At 40.0% G+C, this 18,575-nt stretch overlaps 1 protein-coding gene across 3 annotated transcripts in view; it reads left to right on the top strand.

Annotated features, from left to right (window-relative positions):
* The window catches only part of tbc1d16 (TBC1 domain family, member 16), a 90,746-nt gene that overhangs the window by 34,821 nt on the left and 37,350 nt on the right, over positions 1-18,575 (top strand). For all 3 annotated transcript variants that reach the window (XM_041217418.1, XM_041217416.1, XM_041217417.1), the window contains 2 exons: positions 3,852-4,061; positions 12,195-12,342. In XM_041217418.1, the coding sequence (XP_041073352.1) occupies positions 3,852-4,061; positions 12,195-12,342 (358 nt within the window). The remainder of the gene's footprint in view (positions 1-3,851; positions 4,062-12,194; positions 12,343-18,575) is intronic.

The raw sequence follows: 18,575 nt of genomic DNA, 5'->3' as shown, positions 1-18,575 counted from the left end.
CTTATTCCAGCCATTTAAAAAAATGCTTTAGTGGCAATTTTGGCCATGCATTTGATAAAGTTTTGAATTGATAGAATGCTAACAGAGATGTCGTTTAAATTTTAAAAAATTCATTCATGGAATGTGGCTGTCGGTGACTAGGCCATCCCTAATTGTCTTTGAGAAGGTGGTGGGGAGCTAAATTTTTGAAACATGGACTGCAACAGTTCAAGAAAACAGCTCAATACCACCTTCTTGAAGGCAATTAGGGATGAGCAATTAATGCTGGCCTAGCCAGCGACACCCACATCCCATGAACAAATAAAAAAAATTCAAACTGCATCTCCGATTTAAACTGCCAGAATTCCACCAAATGTCACTCAAAACCTGTAACTATCCGATATTTCCATACTAATACAGAAGGATATTGGCTCCAAATTGTTGATAATTCAAGTGAGCTGTCATATATATAAATGAAGACACAGTTGGGAATTTAACTCAAATGCTGTAAATAAAGATGTCTAAGTTAAGCATGTGTTTGAGATTCCATCAGTAAATGAGGACTTTCTCTCTTCTCCCCACCCCAAAAGTATTCTAAATTTCTCAATATTTTATTGTGTTCAAAATATCCCAGGCTGCTCCACAAATGAGAAAAGCATGGTAATCCATTTTCAAATAAAGCAGACTAACGCCATTTTGGTGTAATTAAGGTGTCTCATCACAGAAGGTGGTCTTGAATAGTGAAGATATGTAAAAATGTAATTCACTATAATTATCTGGAAATTGCTTTTAATAATGGAATTTTCCATTGAGTTGTACAATGACTACTTCATCACTTCTTGCTGTGACTGAAGTAGAGAAGGTAAACTGAAGCGTTTTTTTTTAAAGGTAGTGAGAAGAAGCGGTTGGACAAATTGCTTATTCTTTCTGTTATGAAATGTTATATGGTGCGTGGGAATAATCCTAAATTAAGAGAAAAATTTTACAAAATGGAAGGAAGCAAGAGAACTCTGAGAAAGTAAATGCTACACAAAATGCTCAGTGGGGAAATTGGACAAAGAAAATGTAGAAGTGTTATACACATCTTGCTTAATCTTTTGAGAAGATAATTTGAGAACTACTTGCATGGTACGGGACAATTTGCACCTAGCTGAGGTGTGATTGTTTTGGGTGTATTTGTGTATCAAATTTAGCATACTTTGTGGATACTTATAAGTCACTTGGAGTTAAATAACTATTCTGTGATGCTGAACAGGGTAGCAAAGGAATTATTTTGGTGTTATGGATATTGGGTTTCTCTGTAACCCAGTTGCCAAGATTGCTGTTTGAAGCGTTCCACACATCTTTATTTGCAGATCATCATGTCAATATGAAGCTGTATTAGCTGAACTAACATAAAAATGCTCTTTCATGGCCAGGCTCTATTTTAAGTATCAGCTGCATTAAAGTTTCTTTTTCATTGGAAGCTTACAAAACATATTTCTGATTACTTGTCAGTAACTCATTGGAAGATATAGTCTCATGGTAATGGGAGATCCATTGAGACAGCTATTTCATTGCATTGTGCTGTCCCTTAAGCTTTGTTATATTATTTAGCTAATCGGGGCTCTCTTGTCAAGTGTAAAGAAGTACTCCTGAGACTGAATTGGTATACGACAGCTCACATTCCTTTGCTATGACTGCATCACCCAGAGGGAGATTTCAGGTGGCAAAGCTTTGGGTCTAAGATTGTAGCTATTTAATGATATAAGGTTAGGCAAAATACTCCTGAGGACTCTGTTGTTCTATTAAATTATGCACAGACTTTCATGCTTCTGTATAGTGATTAATTTAAGCAATTAATACTGTTAAAAATTGATGTGAAATAATACACTTTAGCTAGGTGACACATACATTATGATTATGATGTGTTTTTCATAGTTGACTACAATTATCAGAATATATTTCTGGCTTTTATCTCTTTTCTCTCTTGCCCCCTCCCCCCCCTCCCTGGACCTAAGCCATCCACACCAACATTGGCACACAATGTTCGCGTGATTAAGCTACACTGCCAGGACTATGCTGTACTGTAACTGACTGTTTGGGGCTACATAAAAATAAGCCTAGTCTTCACCTCCCAAAGAGTTGCAGACGAGCACCAGATCTCCACTCCACGTTTCACTAGTGACCTAGTCAAGATCAGGAACTAGACATGCAAGGATATGTGCCTGTGAGCCTGTGTTCTAGCAATCTGGTTCAACATATTTTATCTAGGGACCTGGAATACATTCTGTAGTTCCCAGTATTCCATTCCAAAATTCAACTATATCTCTGATTTATCATGTTTAATTTTAAAATTTCTCTTATTCTGTATAATTTCACATCTGTCTAGCATTCGGCAAACCTATTTGTATATGTTCAAGTGTAAAAGAAGAGTTTTGCAACTCACTGCACATTCAACCCCTTATTTAAGAGCTGCTATAGCTCTACATTGATGGAAAATATTGCATTTAATTAACCCCTTAGTGTATGCAGTAAAAAACTCCTTGACTTTGAGTTCTACTTATAAATTGGGAAGCTCAAGTGACATTAAGGAACAGTGGAGAACATATCCTCTGTAAGAAAGCATTATTAGTAACTATAATGCTAAAAACAGAAAATACTGGAAATACCCTAGTCAGGTAGCATATGAGAGAGAAACATAGTTAACGTTTCAGGCCGATGACCTTTCATCAGAACTGATAACCTGACGAAAGTTCATCGATGTCAAATGGGCAGGTTTTTGTGGTCGGCGAGCGGGGGCGGGATCCGCTCGCCAACGCATCAAGTGACGCAGGGATACGTTGGGCATGCGTCTCCATATCACCCCACATCATTTAGATTTTCAGTCCTGCAGGCGTGCAGCCGAACTGTCAACGGCCTATTAAGGCCATTAAAAAGCTAACTGGATTGATGGACCTGCCCGTCCAGCTTTAGGGTTGGCGGGTAGGCTGGGAGCCCAGGCGGGCCTTGGAAAAAGGGCGGGATGAGGTTTCATGAGGGTTTTTAAATGTTTATCAAATGTTTAAATAAAAGTTAAGGACATGTCCCAACTCTTGTGACAGTGTCAGGGAAATTATTTTATTACCTTTCAACTTTTTATTCAGAGCCGATCTCCCTGAGGCAGCACTTTGCCTCAGGGAGATCTGTGTACGCTTTTGCGCACATGTGCGAAAGAGCACACTCCCAGCTGAGGGAATTCTCTCTCCCCCCCCACCACCACATAGGGAGTGCATAGCACTTCCTGGTGGATGTCACGCTAAGCAGGCCTTAATTGGTCCGCCCATGTAAAATAGTGCCCCCCCCCACCACGACTGGGGCCGCTGATCGGAAGGTCGGCCACCGGTACCCGCTCCCACACTTCGTCTCCCGTTTGGGGGAGGGACTGACGTGGGAAATGTTCCCTTATGTTTCTTCAAAGATGCAGTCTGAACTGAGTATTTCCAGCATTTTCTGTTCAATTTCAAATTTCTGGCATCAGCAGTGGTTTGCTTTTATACTGGTGACTCTAGTATGTGCTTTTTCCATTGTTCGACCAATGATCAAGTTGTCTTCCATTTCCATTGAATTTTTCTTTGGTTAATGTTTGATTATTTAAAAGATCTTGGTGGTAAAATTGGCTGTTTTAAACGATCGATTTGAATTTGAAATGGCGATGAATAGGTTGCTGTTATCAAATTTAAGAATTTAATTTTTAAAATCATTACTTTGGATAAGTTAATTCAGGAACATTGGTAAATTCAAATTCAAAGTCATTGTTTAAGTTTCCCAACCAAAATATTTTCCACTCTAATTTCATTTTAGAAAATATACTTTAATAATCGCTTTCTTTCCCCTTTTTCCTCATTATGCAGAGAGATGTGCGAAGAACATATGGCTAAATTGGCGAACTCCATCTCAGACCACTCTTCTGATGCACAGTACACTTTGCAGTTTTCTGAGAATTATACACAACCGTACAGCACAAAATGGGAAGAGCAGCAGAAGGTGTTGGCACTTGAGCAACTCTATGGTGTTTTTAGAGTTGATTTGGGCCAAATGCGATCACTGCGCCTTTTTTTCAGGTTAGAAATCTAGCTCCCATTAATATAAGGAATTTCTCCATGGATTATTTCTTTCTTTCTTTCTCCCGTATGGATTATTCATCTCTATATAGAGAAGCTTCAGACAGTTTAACTAAAAGGTGCTCTCTCTAACCCTGTTGTTCTGGAATGATTCCAACATGCTCTAATGGCCTGATGATAATTCTAATAAGGAAGATACTACTGCCTTTGCTGCAGGAAGGTGTGGTGAAGCCTGCATGTTGAAAGCTATTGTTATGTATATCATATTAATATACTGGGTCAAATTTAATAGTGCAGTTGATGAGATAGTTGCACTTGGAGTTATTATGCTTGAACCTTCACATTAAACTGATCCATAGCTCCGTTGTAGTTAACTTTCTGTTTGAGATTAATATTTTTCAAATATTAATATTCAAATAATAAAATCAAAAGCTTTGTATTTGGAGTGAAGTTTCCTTGGGATTAATAATAAGTTAATAATGAATTTGTTTTTCTAAGGAAGGTTCTTTTTATTAAAAAAAATGTTCTAACCTGGATGTGGACAATGCCTGAAACAGAATATTGTGTACTAAATACAAGAATGATACTGATCTTTGTTTTCTTAATGGTTTTATGTGCAGTGATTGAATCTAGATTAAATTAGTCACATATGAAATCCAATAACTGAACTCTAAGCCTTTTTTTTATTGTCATAACTGACTTCTACAATAATAGCAATTGAAATAAAACCTGTCATTGTATGCTTTGAATCTGCCATTATCCTTTTTTCGAGTACAGCTAAATGCTGCAAGTTTTCAAACACAAGAATATATTTATTAAAATCCAGTAACCTCTAAATTCCTTGTAACTACTTATGAGTACACAATGGTCCAGAACTTCTGATCTCCAGACTGTTGGAGACCCTGGAAGACATGCTGTGGGATTGCTCGGACGTCTCAACGCACTGACTCCTTGGGAATTGCCCAGAAAGTTTGTACGTCTAAAGGGCAATACCCCTGCTCCTGGGACCCTCTGAAAAAGTCTCCAACTCTGAGTTAGAGTCGGAGACTTTGGATGGTCCCATTTTTACCCTGAATAATTACCCAGGAAATGTTAGACAGAAAAGTCCTAGTGTTGCTCCTGCATAACTATACAGCTGAACCTCAACGCCCCCCCTCCCACCCCACCCCACCACCTTGGACTACCCCATGAATCCCCACCTCCCTACCCTTACCTCCCCAACTCAACCACCACCACCACACCACCCCCCCCCACCGACTTGACCCAGCCTCACCACACAACCCTCCCTTACCCGACCTGACTAGCTGCCACCACCACCCAACCTGAACTAGCCTCCACCACCCAACCAGACTACCCCCAACCCACCTGCTGCCCTACCCAAATGCCCACCTTCCATCCTACCTACCACCCTACATAGCTGCCATCCTGCCAACCTAGCCACCTTCCAACCTAGCCACCCTAACCACTTTGCCCACTCTACCCCATTACCTCACCAACCCCACTACCCCTTATTCCACTTACCTCACCTACCCTACCCCCTCACACACTTGCCCTCTCTCTGTAGCTTTTCAAAGAAGCTTTAGGATACTTAAACTCTTTACTTAGCAGAGTACAGCAGCTAGAGCCTTAAAAGGGGTTGTGGTTTCTGCCTGGATTCCCTCTGTTGATGTCTGAGGTTTCCTGTGCTGACTGGGTTCTGCAGGATCCTTCATTGGATATTGCCCAGAAAAGTCAGAGGAAGCTAAGTGGGTGTTTTTTTTTAATCTGAACAGTCGGAAATAGGGATTCTGATCAGAAGATTTGGGCCATTGTTTGGATTCCAGATTCATTTATTTCTTCTTTTTGACTTTTTTTCACAAAAAGGATAACTTGTTGACTTTCATTATGCCACCATTGGTTAACAACTGAGGTCAGGCACAGACCTTTTATTTAAACTAAGAAACAGAGGAAAGAGCCAAGACTCGTTGACGAGGAGGCTACCAAGGTTAAAAGTTGTAGAAGACATTTTTTTCAAGTGTCTCCCTCATTTAAGACTTAAAAGTTCTAAATAGGAGGTGTTAGAGGAAAAACTACTGAAGTTCATGTATCAAGTCTTTGTTCTATTTACCTAATTAATTTTAGAACTTGTTATGTGCTATTTGAATGTAAGCTATTGCAGTTGCTGGTTAGTAGTAACTTGCAACTGTTAAAATTGTTAATTGATCCTGCATAAACTGGATTGGACCAAATTAGTGTGAGGCAGATGCAAGCTGAAAGTTCTTTATCAATGCATGTTTACTGGGGAGTGATGCTACTCCTTAAATTGCAGGTAACTGATTCCTTGGAGGCTACAGTGATTTTCTCAGCTTTTCTTCTTAAGATAATAATTAATAGCATTAATATTTTCCTTGCATCATTTCACATCAGGTTTTTCGTTGGAAATGTTCAGTCTATATTTATTTTTCAGAGTTACCACTTTTGCACATAATTACCTAAACTAAAAAATAAATTGTTTTAAGATGATTCCTTACAATGTCAATGGAAATGAACCAACATGAAAGAGCTCTCACCACTAAAAGGAGCAAGATGAATGCATCATGCAAGCCTGCAATCTTTTAAGTAAATAGTTTGCTAAGTTTGATGCAGGCAATTTTATAATTTTATTACGGATATAAAAATATTATTATATTGAGGATTCTTTGGAGTGGAAGAAGTTTAATGTAATTTTAAAGTGTTAATTTTTGTGATTTTTTTAAAATGTGAATTTAAGTAATTATTTATTCGCGTAACCAAGAAATTTGACAATGTAACATTTAAAAAAATATATACTTAATTGTCAAATTCATATTAACATTAGGTGGTTTGGAATGGGTTACTTTATGTAATTTTAATATATATTAAATTCCAGTCCGACTGAGGAAATGCCAACTCTGGCTTTGAAGACTTGCATTGATTTTTAAAAAAATCTCTTTCTTCCTTTATTCTTCTTTTGCTTACTTTGCATATCCCTCATGGCACCTGAATGCATTAACATCTAATTATGATTGTTATTCTGCTGATGTATAAGATCTCAAGGATATGAAAGTGGTTCTCTGATAACACCACTGTGCTGTGGGATTAATGCCATGTTGTTATATGAATTAATGCCATTGAGCACTGAATGTTCTTTGCCATTTGTAAAATATAAAAGTTCTGTCCTTTCACATCTGTAAATAGTTCATTTTATCTCCTCTGACCATAACTGCTGAAAAAAAGTCCTCTATTTCCCCAGAGTTTGCAGGAGAGTTTCCAGTTATGTTGCAGCTTCAGCATTATGTTATTAGATGATGCAGATTTGCTACTTCATGTTAAATTCATACTTCTGGTTGGCTGTGATCGGAAGCAGTACTGCTTTCACTAGCCAGTTTTGGAAAGAGGAAGAGTACAATTTTTAAATATAAACAAAAATGCTGGAAATACTCAGCAGGTCAGGAATTATCAGTGGAGAAAAAAACACATTTAATGTTTCAGATTGATGAACAAAGTTCTGATAAAAGGTAATTGACCTAAAATATTAACTTTGTATATCTCTCCTCAGATGCTGCCTAACCTACTGGAGTATTTCCAACATTTTCTGTATTTATTTCTGTACTATTTCAGCTTTCCAGCATCTGCAATTTTTTGCTATTGTACATTTCGAATAAAACCTCCTTTTTTCACAATTGATAACATTTCTGAGTACAATTTCTTATTCAGACAACCAAATACTTTAATTCAACAAGATGCATGATAATTTTTAGATTGGTTGCTGTTGGAGTCCAGGGAGAGATAAAAAAGCTGCAAAGAAAGCTATTTTCTAAGACAGGAGCATACGAATGCTTACTCAAATATTTTATCTGTAGGCATGTACATGAAATTGGAACTCTCATCTTGCCTATAAAAAGAAAATAAGTAACAAAATAATGTCAAAGATGCTGCAAATGCGGTCACTGTTTTCTGTTGAATGTTGAGTAAATTAGGGAAAATGTATTTAAATGCAATTTCATTAGGAAAGAATTGTGGATTGCACGACCTCTTTCCAATTGCCTCTGGAGTGCAATGTTGCATATGCTTCTCAGTCAATAAACTCTAAGTGCTGTGTTCATTTTGTTAGTAGTTGATACTCAGAGCAATATCTGAATAGAAGTAATGCAAAGGAAGGTTGGATTTCCCCTGAAGAAGTAAAAAAGGTACCTGAGTAACAGAACACTTCTTAATCAGTTGTAAAAAGGTTTGCGTGAACAACATATTTCTTGAACAGTACAGCATTTTGCATATTACTTGCATTCCATTTTGTTTTGAAAAGGAATGTATGTCAGACACCTCCTCTGCCCCAGTTATGTTTCTTTTCTATACTACTTAGCTTTATTGTTGCAATAGTTGGAATTTCTCAGACAAGCTAGTGTAGCATTTACATTTAAATTTTTAATGTAATATGAAGCATAATCTTAACTAATGTTTTGTAGAGCTCTGAAATAATACATTTAAAACAGAAACCTGTAAGCATATCAGCCCTGTCAGCATCTGTGAACTGAGCAGAGAGACAATGGATCAGCATTCACGTCACATTCCCTCTCCACTGCCGTCAGTACCCAATTATTGCCCCTGGGGAAGCAAATAATCCTACCAGCAGACTGAATTCCAAGAGAAAATTAAATGGCTCTGAAAGAACCTCCTTGGGGAATCCCAGTCACCTTAGAACCAGTAGTCTCAACATTGAGCAGCCTGGCTTTTTGGCAAGAGGGCATGCTTTCCAAATCTTGCAACCTAATGTTGAGGGCCTGTCGGCTGCCAAGTGAAACCTCATTGGATGCCTTGCCACCCAACACTCCATTGGCATAATTTGCCTATAAGAGACCCATGATGGAATTGAAGAAGCAGGTTGCTATTACATCAAAAGCTTTGATCTACTGTTCTACTCCCCTCATGCTAAACATGGCCATGCCACCTATGTCCAATCTGGCTTTGCTGATGTAGCCACCTTGCCATCAGTCATGTTCCATGAAACAATTCGGGTTGGCAGTTTCCATATCACAAACGCGTACAAGCATCCAAGTGCCAGCTGAGAACAGCAAGTTCTACCAACACTGCCTCACCCAGTCACCTTTATGGGAGACTTCAACAGCTACCACACTGACTGGAGTTACTCAGTACTAAACAGTGATGGTGAACAGCTCTGAGAGTGGGTCCCCCAGAAATGACCTTACCTTGATACACAACCCACCAACAGGGAGCATTCCATTCAGCTAGATGGGGCTGGAAATACTCACCTGAGCTGTGCTGGGTCAGTTCCCTTGATTGTCACCCTCAACCAGCACGGTGCCTAGTCCTGGATAATTTCCCACATAGCCAACACAGGCCACCGCTCATCCATATTTGCCTTGGCCTTCCACTCATCAACAGTGTAAGGTATTTGCGATGGAACTTCCGTAAAGCTGATTGGCAAAAATACAGCAAGATCTTGGACCGTAATATTGTAACTATACCTATCCATAACATACCTGTATAAGATATATGTAGGTGTTTTGGTGGTGCTATTTGCAAAGCTGCTTGCCTAGACATCCCTCGTGGCTACAGACTCATCTACGTCCCATGCCTTGATGCAGAGAGTGCAGCACTCCTAAAGGAATGAGAATCATCTAGCGACCCTGACATAGCAGACCACCTCATTAAGTCACTCAACGCTCCTCACTGCGCCAGGGGGGAGGAAACCACAGCAGGGCACAATTTTAAATCATTCCAGTCGGATTCACCACCTTGAAGCAGCCCAAAAATGACCTGCATTAAATCACCCATTCGTCACCTCAAGCCAATTGCTCACCATCTGCTCAATGTAGCAAGCACACCATTGGATAAGAAAACAAAATGCGTCATCTGTAATGAACTGAAAAAAACAACACCAGCAACACGCAGAACATGGCAGTCCTGATCCTTTCAAGATCACAGAACTAGAGACAACATTAAGGGACCTGAAATGTGGCAAAGCAGCAGGATATGACAACATCACACCAAAATTCCTGAAACAGCTCTGCCCCTATGCTCGTACTGGCTCACTCAGTTCTACACAAGAATCATCAGCTCAGACTTGCTCCCGAAGGCAATGATTTGTGCCATGTCAAAACCCAGAAAAGATCCCACATTGGTAGCCAGCGATCCACCGATTTCACTACCTTGTGTGCTTTAAGATCTTTGAGTGTCCTTTCCTGCAATGCATATCTCGGGAAGTAGAGGCCATCCTTAATGACGACCAAGTTAGTTTCCGTAAGGGGTGCAGCGCATGTGATCAAGTTCTGACACTCATCACCTATATCGAAAATGGCTTCCAAAGGAACTTCCAAAGGTGTGGTGCTGCTGGATCTCATAGTTGCCTATGATACAGTGTGGCATGCTGGTCTGCTCCTAAAGTTGTCCACTGTCTTTCCAACCTGGGTCAAGACAATTGTTGAAATATCCCTTCGCAGCAGATGATTTAGAGTCCATTTTGGAGAAAGGAGAAGTGCATGGAGAAGATTGGCTAACTGACTACCACAGGGCTCAGTGCTCGCCCCAACGCTGTTGAATATATATATATATATATATATATATATATATATATATATATATATATATACTAATAACCTGCCAGCAACCACTTCTGTAAATTAATCTATGCTGCCAACATTTGTTGTGCCACCCAAGCTCCAATCTTCTGCACCCTAGACCAGACCCTTAACGAAGATGTTACAAAGTTGACGGACTACTGCACCACATGGTGACTTACACTGAATTCATCTAAAGCTATATCCAGTGTATTCTGCCTCCATAGTGCCAGTGCCAAAAGAGAATTACATATTTGCATGGAAGGTCAGAGACTAAAGCATGATCCCAACCCAGCATACTTAGGAGCCATTCTGGATAGGACTATGTCCTTTCAGGAACATCTGGAGAAAACAGCAACAAAGGTCAAACCCAGAAACACCTTATTAACCAGACTTGCTGGAACTATGTGAGGCGCAGCTGCCACAACATTCCAGACCTCAGCACTTGCCCTGTCATACTCCATAGCAGAGTACTGTGCACCTGTCTGGCACAGGTCGTCTGACACATATCTTGTTGACCAACGATTGAATTCAGCAATGCATATCATAACGGGAATTCTCTGCTTAACACCTCTCCCTGGCTTCCTGTCTTTGCAAACATCACTCCCCCACACATCCGCCGACTGACGAAAACCCACAAGCTGGTTGAAAATATCCGTGATGCACTGCACTTGCCACTATTCAATCCAATTCTGCCTGCCTTCCATCTCGGCATCCCATGTGAGGTGAGCAAGGTCTACCAGCAGACATTATTTGGATCAAGGAATAGGAAATACAGGAAGCCACTAATAAGCTGCTTGTGACAAACCCCGCCTGTCGAATAGCAGGCTTTAATCTACCACAGCAGGAGTGGTCCTTGCTAAACAGGTTCAGGACAGGTCAGGGTCTCTGTGCAGCCAACCTCCACTGCTGGGGCATCAGTACAAACCCTTTATGCACTTGTGGAGAGACACAAACAATGCTGCACATTACCAAGGAGTGCCCCCTCTACAGACCAAGTGGCAGACTATTCACCTCAAATTCAGCTAATGAGGAGGTGATCGCTTGGTTCTGGGGCATTGCATTTGCTAAATAAATAACTGAGAATCAACCCTTTCTGCTCCTATGTTTCTTACAAAGAAGATTATAAGCTCAAACTTTGACTTTTTGTGCTCTGCACCGGTGCTTATTGATCTGTGTGTTTCCTGCTGTTTTTTTGTTTGATTTCCAGCACTTACTGTATTTGGTTTCATAATGTATACAGCTAGTTGATTATTCAATCAAATGCTGATTCAAATTTGTGATTTCCAGCCCAGAATTATGCTTGAGAAAAATATTTTGTTCTCAGTGGACTCAGTTGCAGTAACCTCTATCAACTTGCCTCTGGTAAACTGTGGAAACTGAGAGGAAAACTGTTTATAATGTCCTCACCAGATTTTGGCAATGTCCATGCATCCCTAGCATATGTGAATAATCATCCTTTACCTTTAAAAGCAGATACATGCAAAAAAAAAAGAACTGGGGGTCTGTGTACAGATACAAAATATAATTTTTTGTTTCTTAAATGTATTCATTCTAGTGATGAAGCATGCACGTGTGGTCAACTGGTCATCGCTAGCCGGGAAAGTCAGTACAAGATTTTCCATTTTCACCATGGTGGTCTTGATAAACTTAGTGAAGTGTTTCAGCAATGGAAATATTGCACTGAGACCCATCAGAGGGATCAGGTATGTAATCAACATGACCTGAAAAATTTGCATGATTATATTGAGCCTAGGAGTAAGCAATCTGTGCTAATTCTGATTCTGCTCTGGATCACTGAAAACTATTTACACGCTTCATGGTAATTTAACTACCTGGAAACTGATTCTGAGTTTAATTGTATTACACATATGCAGATTTTACAGATAGTTATACTTGTTGTGACACTTTTTATAATTCTGTTGATAAATTAATTTAATATTATTGGAAATGTGGAAGTTTTATTATTTTTTCCCTCCTCTGCCATAGATTTTCCTTTAATCTTCTAGATATAACAGAAATTCAGTTGCATTATTCTAGTTTGCAAAGCATTTTGGGATGTAAAAGCATTTGGAGAAATCAATTAGCAGTTTGTTCACAGCCAGCTTTTACACAAACTGGTAACAGACCACCAGTTAACACATCTCTGGCAGTAACTATGTTTTCGGAACAATCTGGTCCCTGCATGGTGACCTATGCAAAGTGGATTTTGGTTGAGAAGGGTTATGGCTTGCAAAGTGAATTGCTGAGGCCATTGGAATTCTTCTGAGTCAGTCTCCCTTCTCTCGCTTCTATTTGGTTTGGAGGTGGAAAATGAGGATCTGAGAAGGATGGAATGAAAGTGTGTTGAGAAAGTAGGTGGGTTGCCTACATAACCCTCATGCATGGAACCATTCTACAAACTGAGGTTTTGGTACTTGGGTGTATCTCTGGGGAGCTGACTTTGTTAGCTCAACATCACAAAGGAGGTAGTTATGAAGTTAAGCCATATCCTCCAATCTGACCTTCAGACAAAATGACAACAAAGATGACACTGCTAGTGCCACTAAACATTTTTGCCTCATGTTCATTCCAATATCAACAACATCAGTCAATTGACCAATGCATTAAACAGGACACTGATTATATGTGTGCAAAAGTGCATGAAAATTCAATAGTTTTCCTCCCAAAATCACAACACCAGAGTGAAAGGCCTGACAATTTTTTTTCATATCAGATTCTTCAAAATTTAGGAAATTGTTCGGACATATGTGACCATTTGTGCTCAGGGTTCAATTCAATGCTTTCATGAACAATGAGGGTTATCAGTCTATCAGGTTAGTGACTATTTCTCACACCATTTCCTGTTAGAAACGATGCTTTTATTTGGTCCATTTTAAAAAGACAGATAGGATATGATCCTCTTCAATTATGAGCTGCAGCAGAAGAGTAAAGATAGATGTGTAATCAAGATCATTATTAAAACACCCTAGGCAACTTGAAGCATTGCTTCAAGTGACTGGACAGATTTGTGGGTGGTTTGCAATAAGCCCCGACTCAATCTCCAAGATCATTCTAATCTGTCAACAACTCCACTTCTTTGCCATCTAGAGAGACCTAGTTATGGAGGAGGTGGCACACCTACAGCCAAGGGTGCAGCAAGAAATGTTGAATCTAAATAAGAAAGATACAGCAGGCTGTTACTGAGCAAAAATCACCTGACTACTACTGAAACATACCCTTAGTTTTGCCAACGTCCAGCTCTATTACTTAGAGCACTTTTCATTCTTGTCTTCTAAATGCTTCTATTCAACTCAATTAAAAAAAGACTTTGACTACATCTATCCCATGTTCATTCCTGCTCTCCGCTAGTTTAGCAAACTTTATTATATAGACACTGTATGTGGAAGTCACTGTTACTTCAACCAGTTACTTTGTTTCTGGGCACGCAGGATGACAAATGGTGTGCATGGGAGTATAACTGAGAGTGATGGTGAGATCGATCAAGTCCTATCTCAAAGTCCTTTCCAGAATGTTGAAGTTTAAATAAGACACTTGGAGTCCTATGCTTCTATAGTATCACTGTGAGTATTCACAAGAGAAAGTCCAACTGGGTTTAGGACCTGTGTTTGTAGGGATTCTGCTACGGATGGCCCTGGAGTTGCTACGTGCTTTGTTAAGCAATCATACACCGCTGCTGACATTCAGGCAGTGAATTCCTCATTACTTGTCATCAGACTTTGCAGGTTGCTTAGTCCTTGGATAACATTCTTTCATGCACAGGCTCCGTGAAGCTCCAGTTTCTGGCTTTAGCAGGTGAACCATGACAGCGGATGGCCCTCAAGCCTGCATGTTACCTGTTCTTTTATTGCAGCTTCCACCTAATTCTGCTCCTTCATGCTCTGTGCTTCATCCTGGGCTCCCTATTCATTCAGAGCTGATGTATCTGTTCTGGTGCTTGCAACATTTGAAGTCAATGGTGATTCATAGTGTGAGCTGTTGCCTTACCCTTCAGCATTTGAAACTATAACTGCTTTTAAGGGAATGCCTATAGAAATCGAAGAGAAAGTTGGGATAGAAACCTGGCTGCAAGATGTCCCTTTAATTCAAGCCTGCAGTGCGGTATACTATTTATCATGCTGTTGTGCTGCAGTGTTTGGTGGAGATTGAGAGTGAGTAGAGAGAGAAAGAGTGAAAAGATAGAATGGTGCTAACCCTAAGGTTGAGAAAGCTTCCAATTGTACTCCCCTTAATTCCCATATTACTTCTGTCCCGTAAACTTTTTTGTGCCTCCAAATTGACTAATAGACCTGAAGTTGCACAACCTCTTCCTGTGTGCTTTTGCTTTTTTCCTTTATGTGCCACCTCCTTTTGAGATATTGGAAGTTTGAGTATTGTGATATTGGAAGTTTGAAGAATACAGATGTTGACGTCCAAGTGCTTACCATGCATGAGTAAATTATCATATACCATATGCAGGTATTATTGGAAGCTTGCTATGTTGGCACAGCTTTACAGATGTAAATAAGACAGTTGTCTTACATTTTGGGACTGGCTATCAAAGTTTCTTTTGCAACAATTTGGAAATGAACATGAATCTCTGAAAATGTTAACTGCATGATTTGCATGTGACCTCAATCAAACTGTAAAATTAAGAGAAAATTTATTTGGCCATGCATATTTTGCTGATTTAGTTGAATAGGCAAGTGTTTAGTATTCCGTCTTGGCCATTTTCCTGATGCTGTCAAATGTTTGGCTTATTTTCACATTTCTGTGGCAGCGGGGAATACATTTGCCTTTTAGACCATAGCTTCTCACACAGTGCATTTGGTTGCTCAATGAGCTGGGTGCTGTTCTGCCCAAAATACAAACCCCCCTCTTTCCTGAACCTCCACTCCTTCATTTGAGAGTAGGATAGTTTTCCTGTTTTTTTTCTGTGCTTTGGATGAAGCACCGAACTGTGCTGGAGGGGATTTTGTGGCTGACGCATAGAAAATCAGCAGCAATCATTTGAGCTGTTGCTATTGCAGGACATTCCACCCTACATTAAGTGAGCTGCCAGTTAACTGGCAGTTAAGTTGAGGCCCAGTTCAGGCAGGATGCCGATTGTGGATATTTCATGCCAAACTCAAGTTTGTGCAAGGTCAGCCTTTTTGCAAACAGCGGGAAAAATATTCACTATGAAAGAAAACAAGGGCTGGAATCTTTTCTGGAGGTGGTGACTTTGCCCAGTGTTTGAAAAGTTGCAGCCTATCTCACCTCTGCTGACCCAGGAAGCCACAACCAATTTACAGCTGTTAACTGCCTGAGGTTGTGGTTTCCACTTGCAAGAACTTCCAGCCACTTAGGTGACTGGTAGTTCTCCAGTGTCAGCAGCGTCACTGAGACCTTTGACCAGTGTTGGGACTGTGGTCAGAACAGCGATGGAGGCCAGATAAGCAGGTAAGTGACCGCCAGGGCCAGTTAGGCAGGCCCCATGTTAGGGGTGGCATTCAAGAGGCCAGGGTGGGAGGGATAAGCAAGGTTGGAATACAGGGAGCCTGAACAGGATGGCCTGCTATCCTCCGCCTCTCTCTTTCTCTCCCCTCCCCCCACCCACCCAGATGGCAGCCTGCTCCTGTGGTGGGCATGTAAAATTCTAGCCAAAGGCTTGCTGCATTTATATAGCGTCTTTCATGATTGTAGGGCATCCTAAAGTGCTTTATAGCTAACAAAGTACTTTTGAAGTACTGTTGTTATTTGGCATTGTGGCGGCCAATTTGTGCACAGTAATGTGATGATGACTCGATGATCTGTTTTTATGATGTATTTAAGGGATAAATATTGGCCAGGACACCAGAGATAATTCTCCAGCTGTTATTCAAAATAGTGCCATGGGACCTTTTACGTTTAGAGGACTGACAGAGCCTCGCTTTAACTTCTCATCTGAAAGCCAGTACCGCTGATAGCATTGCACAAGTTGTACTGAAATGGGCCATTCTCGGTCATGTGCTCAAGTCCCTGGAGTGGGACTTGAACTCACAACCTTCTGACTTAAGAGATGAAAGTGCTATCCACTAACCTATGGCTGACACATGATCCAAAGCCACTGGATCAGGGAGGGTCTGGATCAGAAAATCCTTCTGCAGAAGGCCACCAACTCTTTTGGATTCATAACCCAGTGTAGTCACCACGTTCAGGAGAAACCACCTTCCAGAGAAACTGAAAGAAAATTGACAGCGCCAGATGGTGGGGTGGAGGGGGAATGAGCGTAATCTTAATGCGGATATACTTTCATTACACAGTGTGTTCCTGATCATAATTCTCCAAGGCGGTGTTCAATACAGTTATACTATAGTAGAACAAATAGGCTCACTCCAAAATGAGAGGGCATTTTATTACCTATAATTTAAGAAAGATATAATCATTTTTCTCATTTCATATGTTCATTAATTTTCTAATTTCACAGGAAATTGATGCAATGTTTTGTAAAGAAAGTAGAGTAAACATTGGAGCCAACAAATTTACTCAATAAATGTCAGTCCATATTGGCTTTTAGAAGGTGTACTTTTACACGGTGGGATTGAGTGAAACAGTTTTTCTTTCCTTCCTTTCTCCACCCCTTTAAGCTGTTCTATCTAACAAACTGTGAAACCTCACCAAATGCTGTTAACCAAGTCCAAATATTATTTAAGCTAGGATTTAGACTTGGGGCATCTTTGTTAGCAGTCTGATGCTGATGCTCCCTAATTTAATTTGCATCTCCCTAATTGATTTTAGGAGAGCAACCACCGAGGTGTTAAAACACACAATTTTAATTTAGTATTTTGTGAAATCCCTTTGGCCTGAATTTATAGCCTGGACCATATTTGGCTTTGTGGAGACCTATTTAACTTTAGTCTCTAGAAATGATTGCCCATTCCTTTGCAGTAATATTTGTTAATATGCTGTTGTACCTGGACATCCAGCTTTTTGTTTTTAATTAAACATTGATTCCTTTGTAGGTTTGAATTATATATTAATTATTTACTAGTTTCTGGTGATGGGCATTTACTGGAGATTTACCTGTGAAACTGGTTGTTGGATTGGAAGTGCATATGTGAAGCTCTGCAAGTAAGTGTGTAAAGACTAGGCTCAAGTTCTGTTCTTTGTTTCTTGGCTATCAGAGTTATAATTAGATCAGATGTGTTCAGTGTCCTTTTTTGGTTTGTTTGGTTCAAGGTATTACAGGTACTTTAGATTGGCAAGGCTTCCCACATGGTGAGTTCCCACTCCCATCTCAGCAATCTATGGTTGAGGCCAGTAGAGCCTTGGCATTTCATTGAAGGAAGGAAATATGGGAACACCAGCATGCAAGTCAAGTCATTTTAAAGTAATTTCTGTGTCTTTTAAAAACCAGCAGGCAAATCAAGTCACTGTAGGCCATTCCTGTATGTTTATAGCTGGGTCGCTTGACTCTGCTAAATGTCCAAGAGCAGATTGTCAATCTGCATCTTGGATGTGGAACCCTAAAAGGAACAAAAGAGCTTATACTTCTGATGCATTCTACCCTAAACATTATACAACGTGAACAGAAGAATGGGTGGTCTATGAGCATGTTGTACGAATACCAATCCTACAGATGTGTCCAGGGGTCTCCAGGAATTAAAAGATTAATCTGCACACTGCTGTGAACAACCCAGGAGAAAAATCACAGGGGAATGTTTTTTAAAAAATGTTTACGTTTTCTTAACTGTTAAATGAAAGTGTTCAAAAAATATTGGCAACGACGGAGAGAAAAGGCTGACCATTTGGAGGTGACAAGTCATGTGATGAAGCCTCCAAGATTATGTACAAACAGAACTGGCAATGCTAGCATGTAGTTTTTTTGATGACAAGAATTAATGATGCCTCACTGTGTGTACCATTTGATTTTTAATACTATCTAGACATTCACACTCATGATGCTGAACTGAACTGCATTTGAGTCTAGTAAGAGGTT

Source organism: Carcharodon carcharias, chromosome 22 (assembly GCF_017639515.1).
Source record: "Carcharodon carcharias isolate sCarCar2 chromosome 22, sCarCar2.pri, whole genome shotgun sequence".
NCBI lineage: Eukaryota > Metazoa > Chordata > Chondrichthyes > Lamniformes > Lamnidae > Carcharodon > Carcharodon carcharias.
Note: the sequence above shows the minus strand (reverse complement) of the source record. Positions and strands in the feature narration are given on the sequence as shown.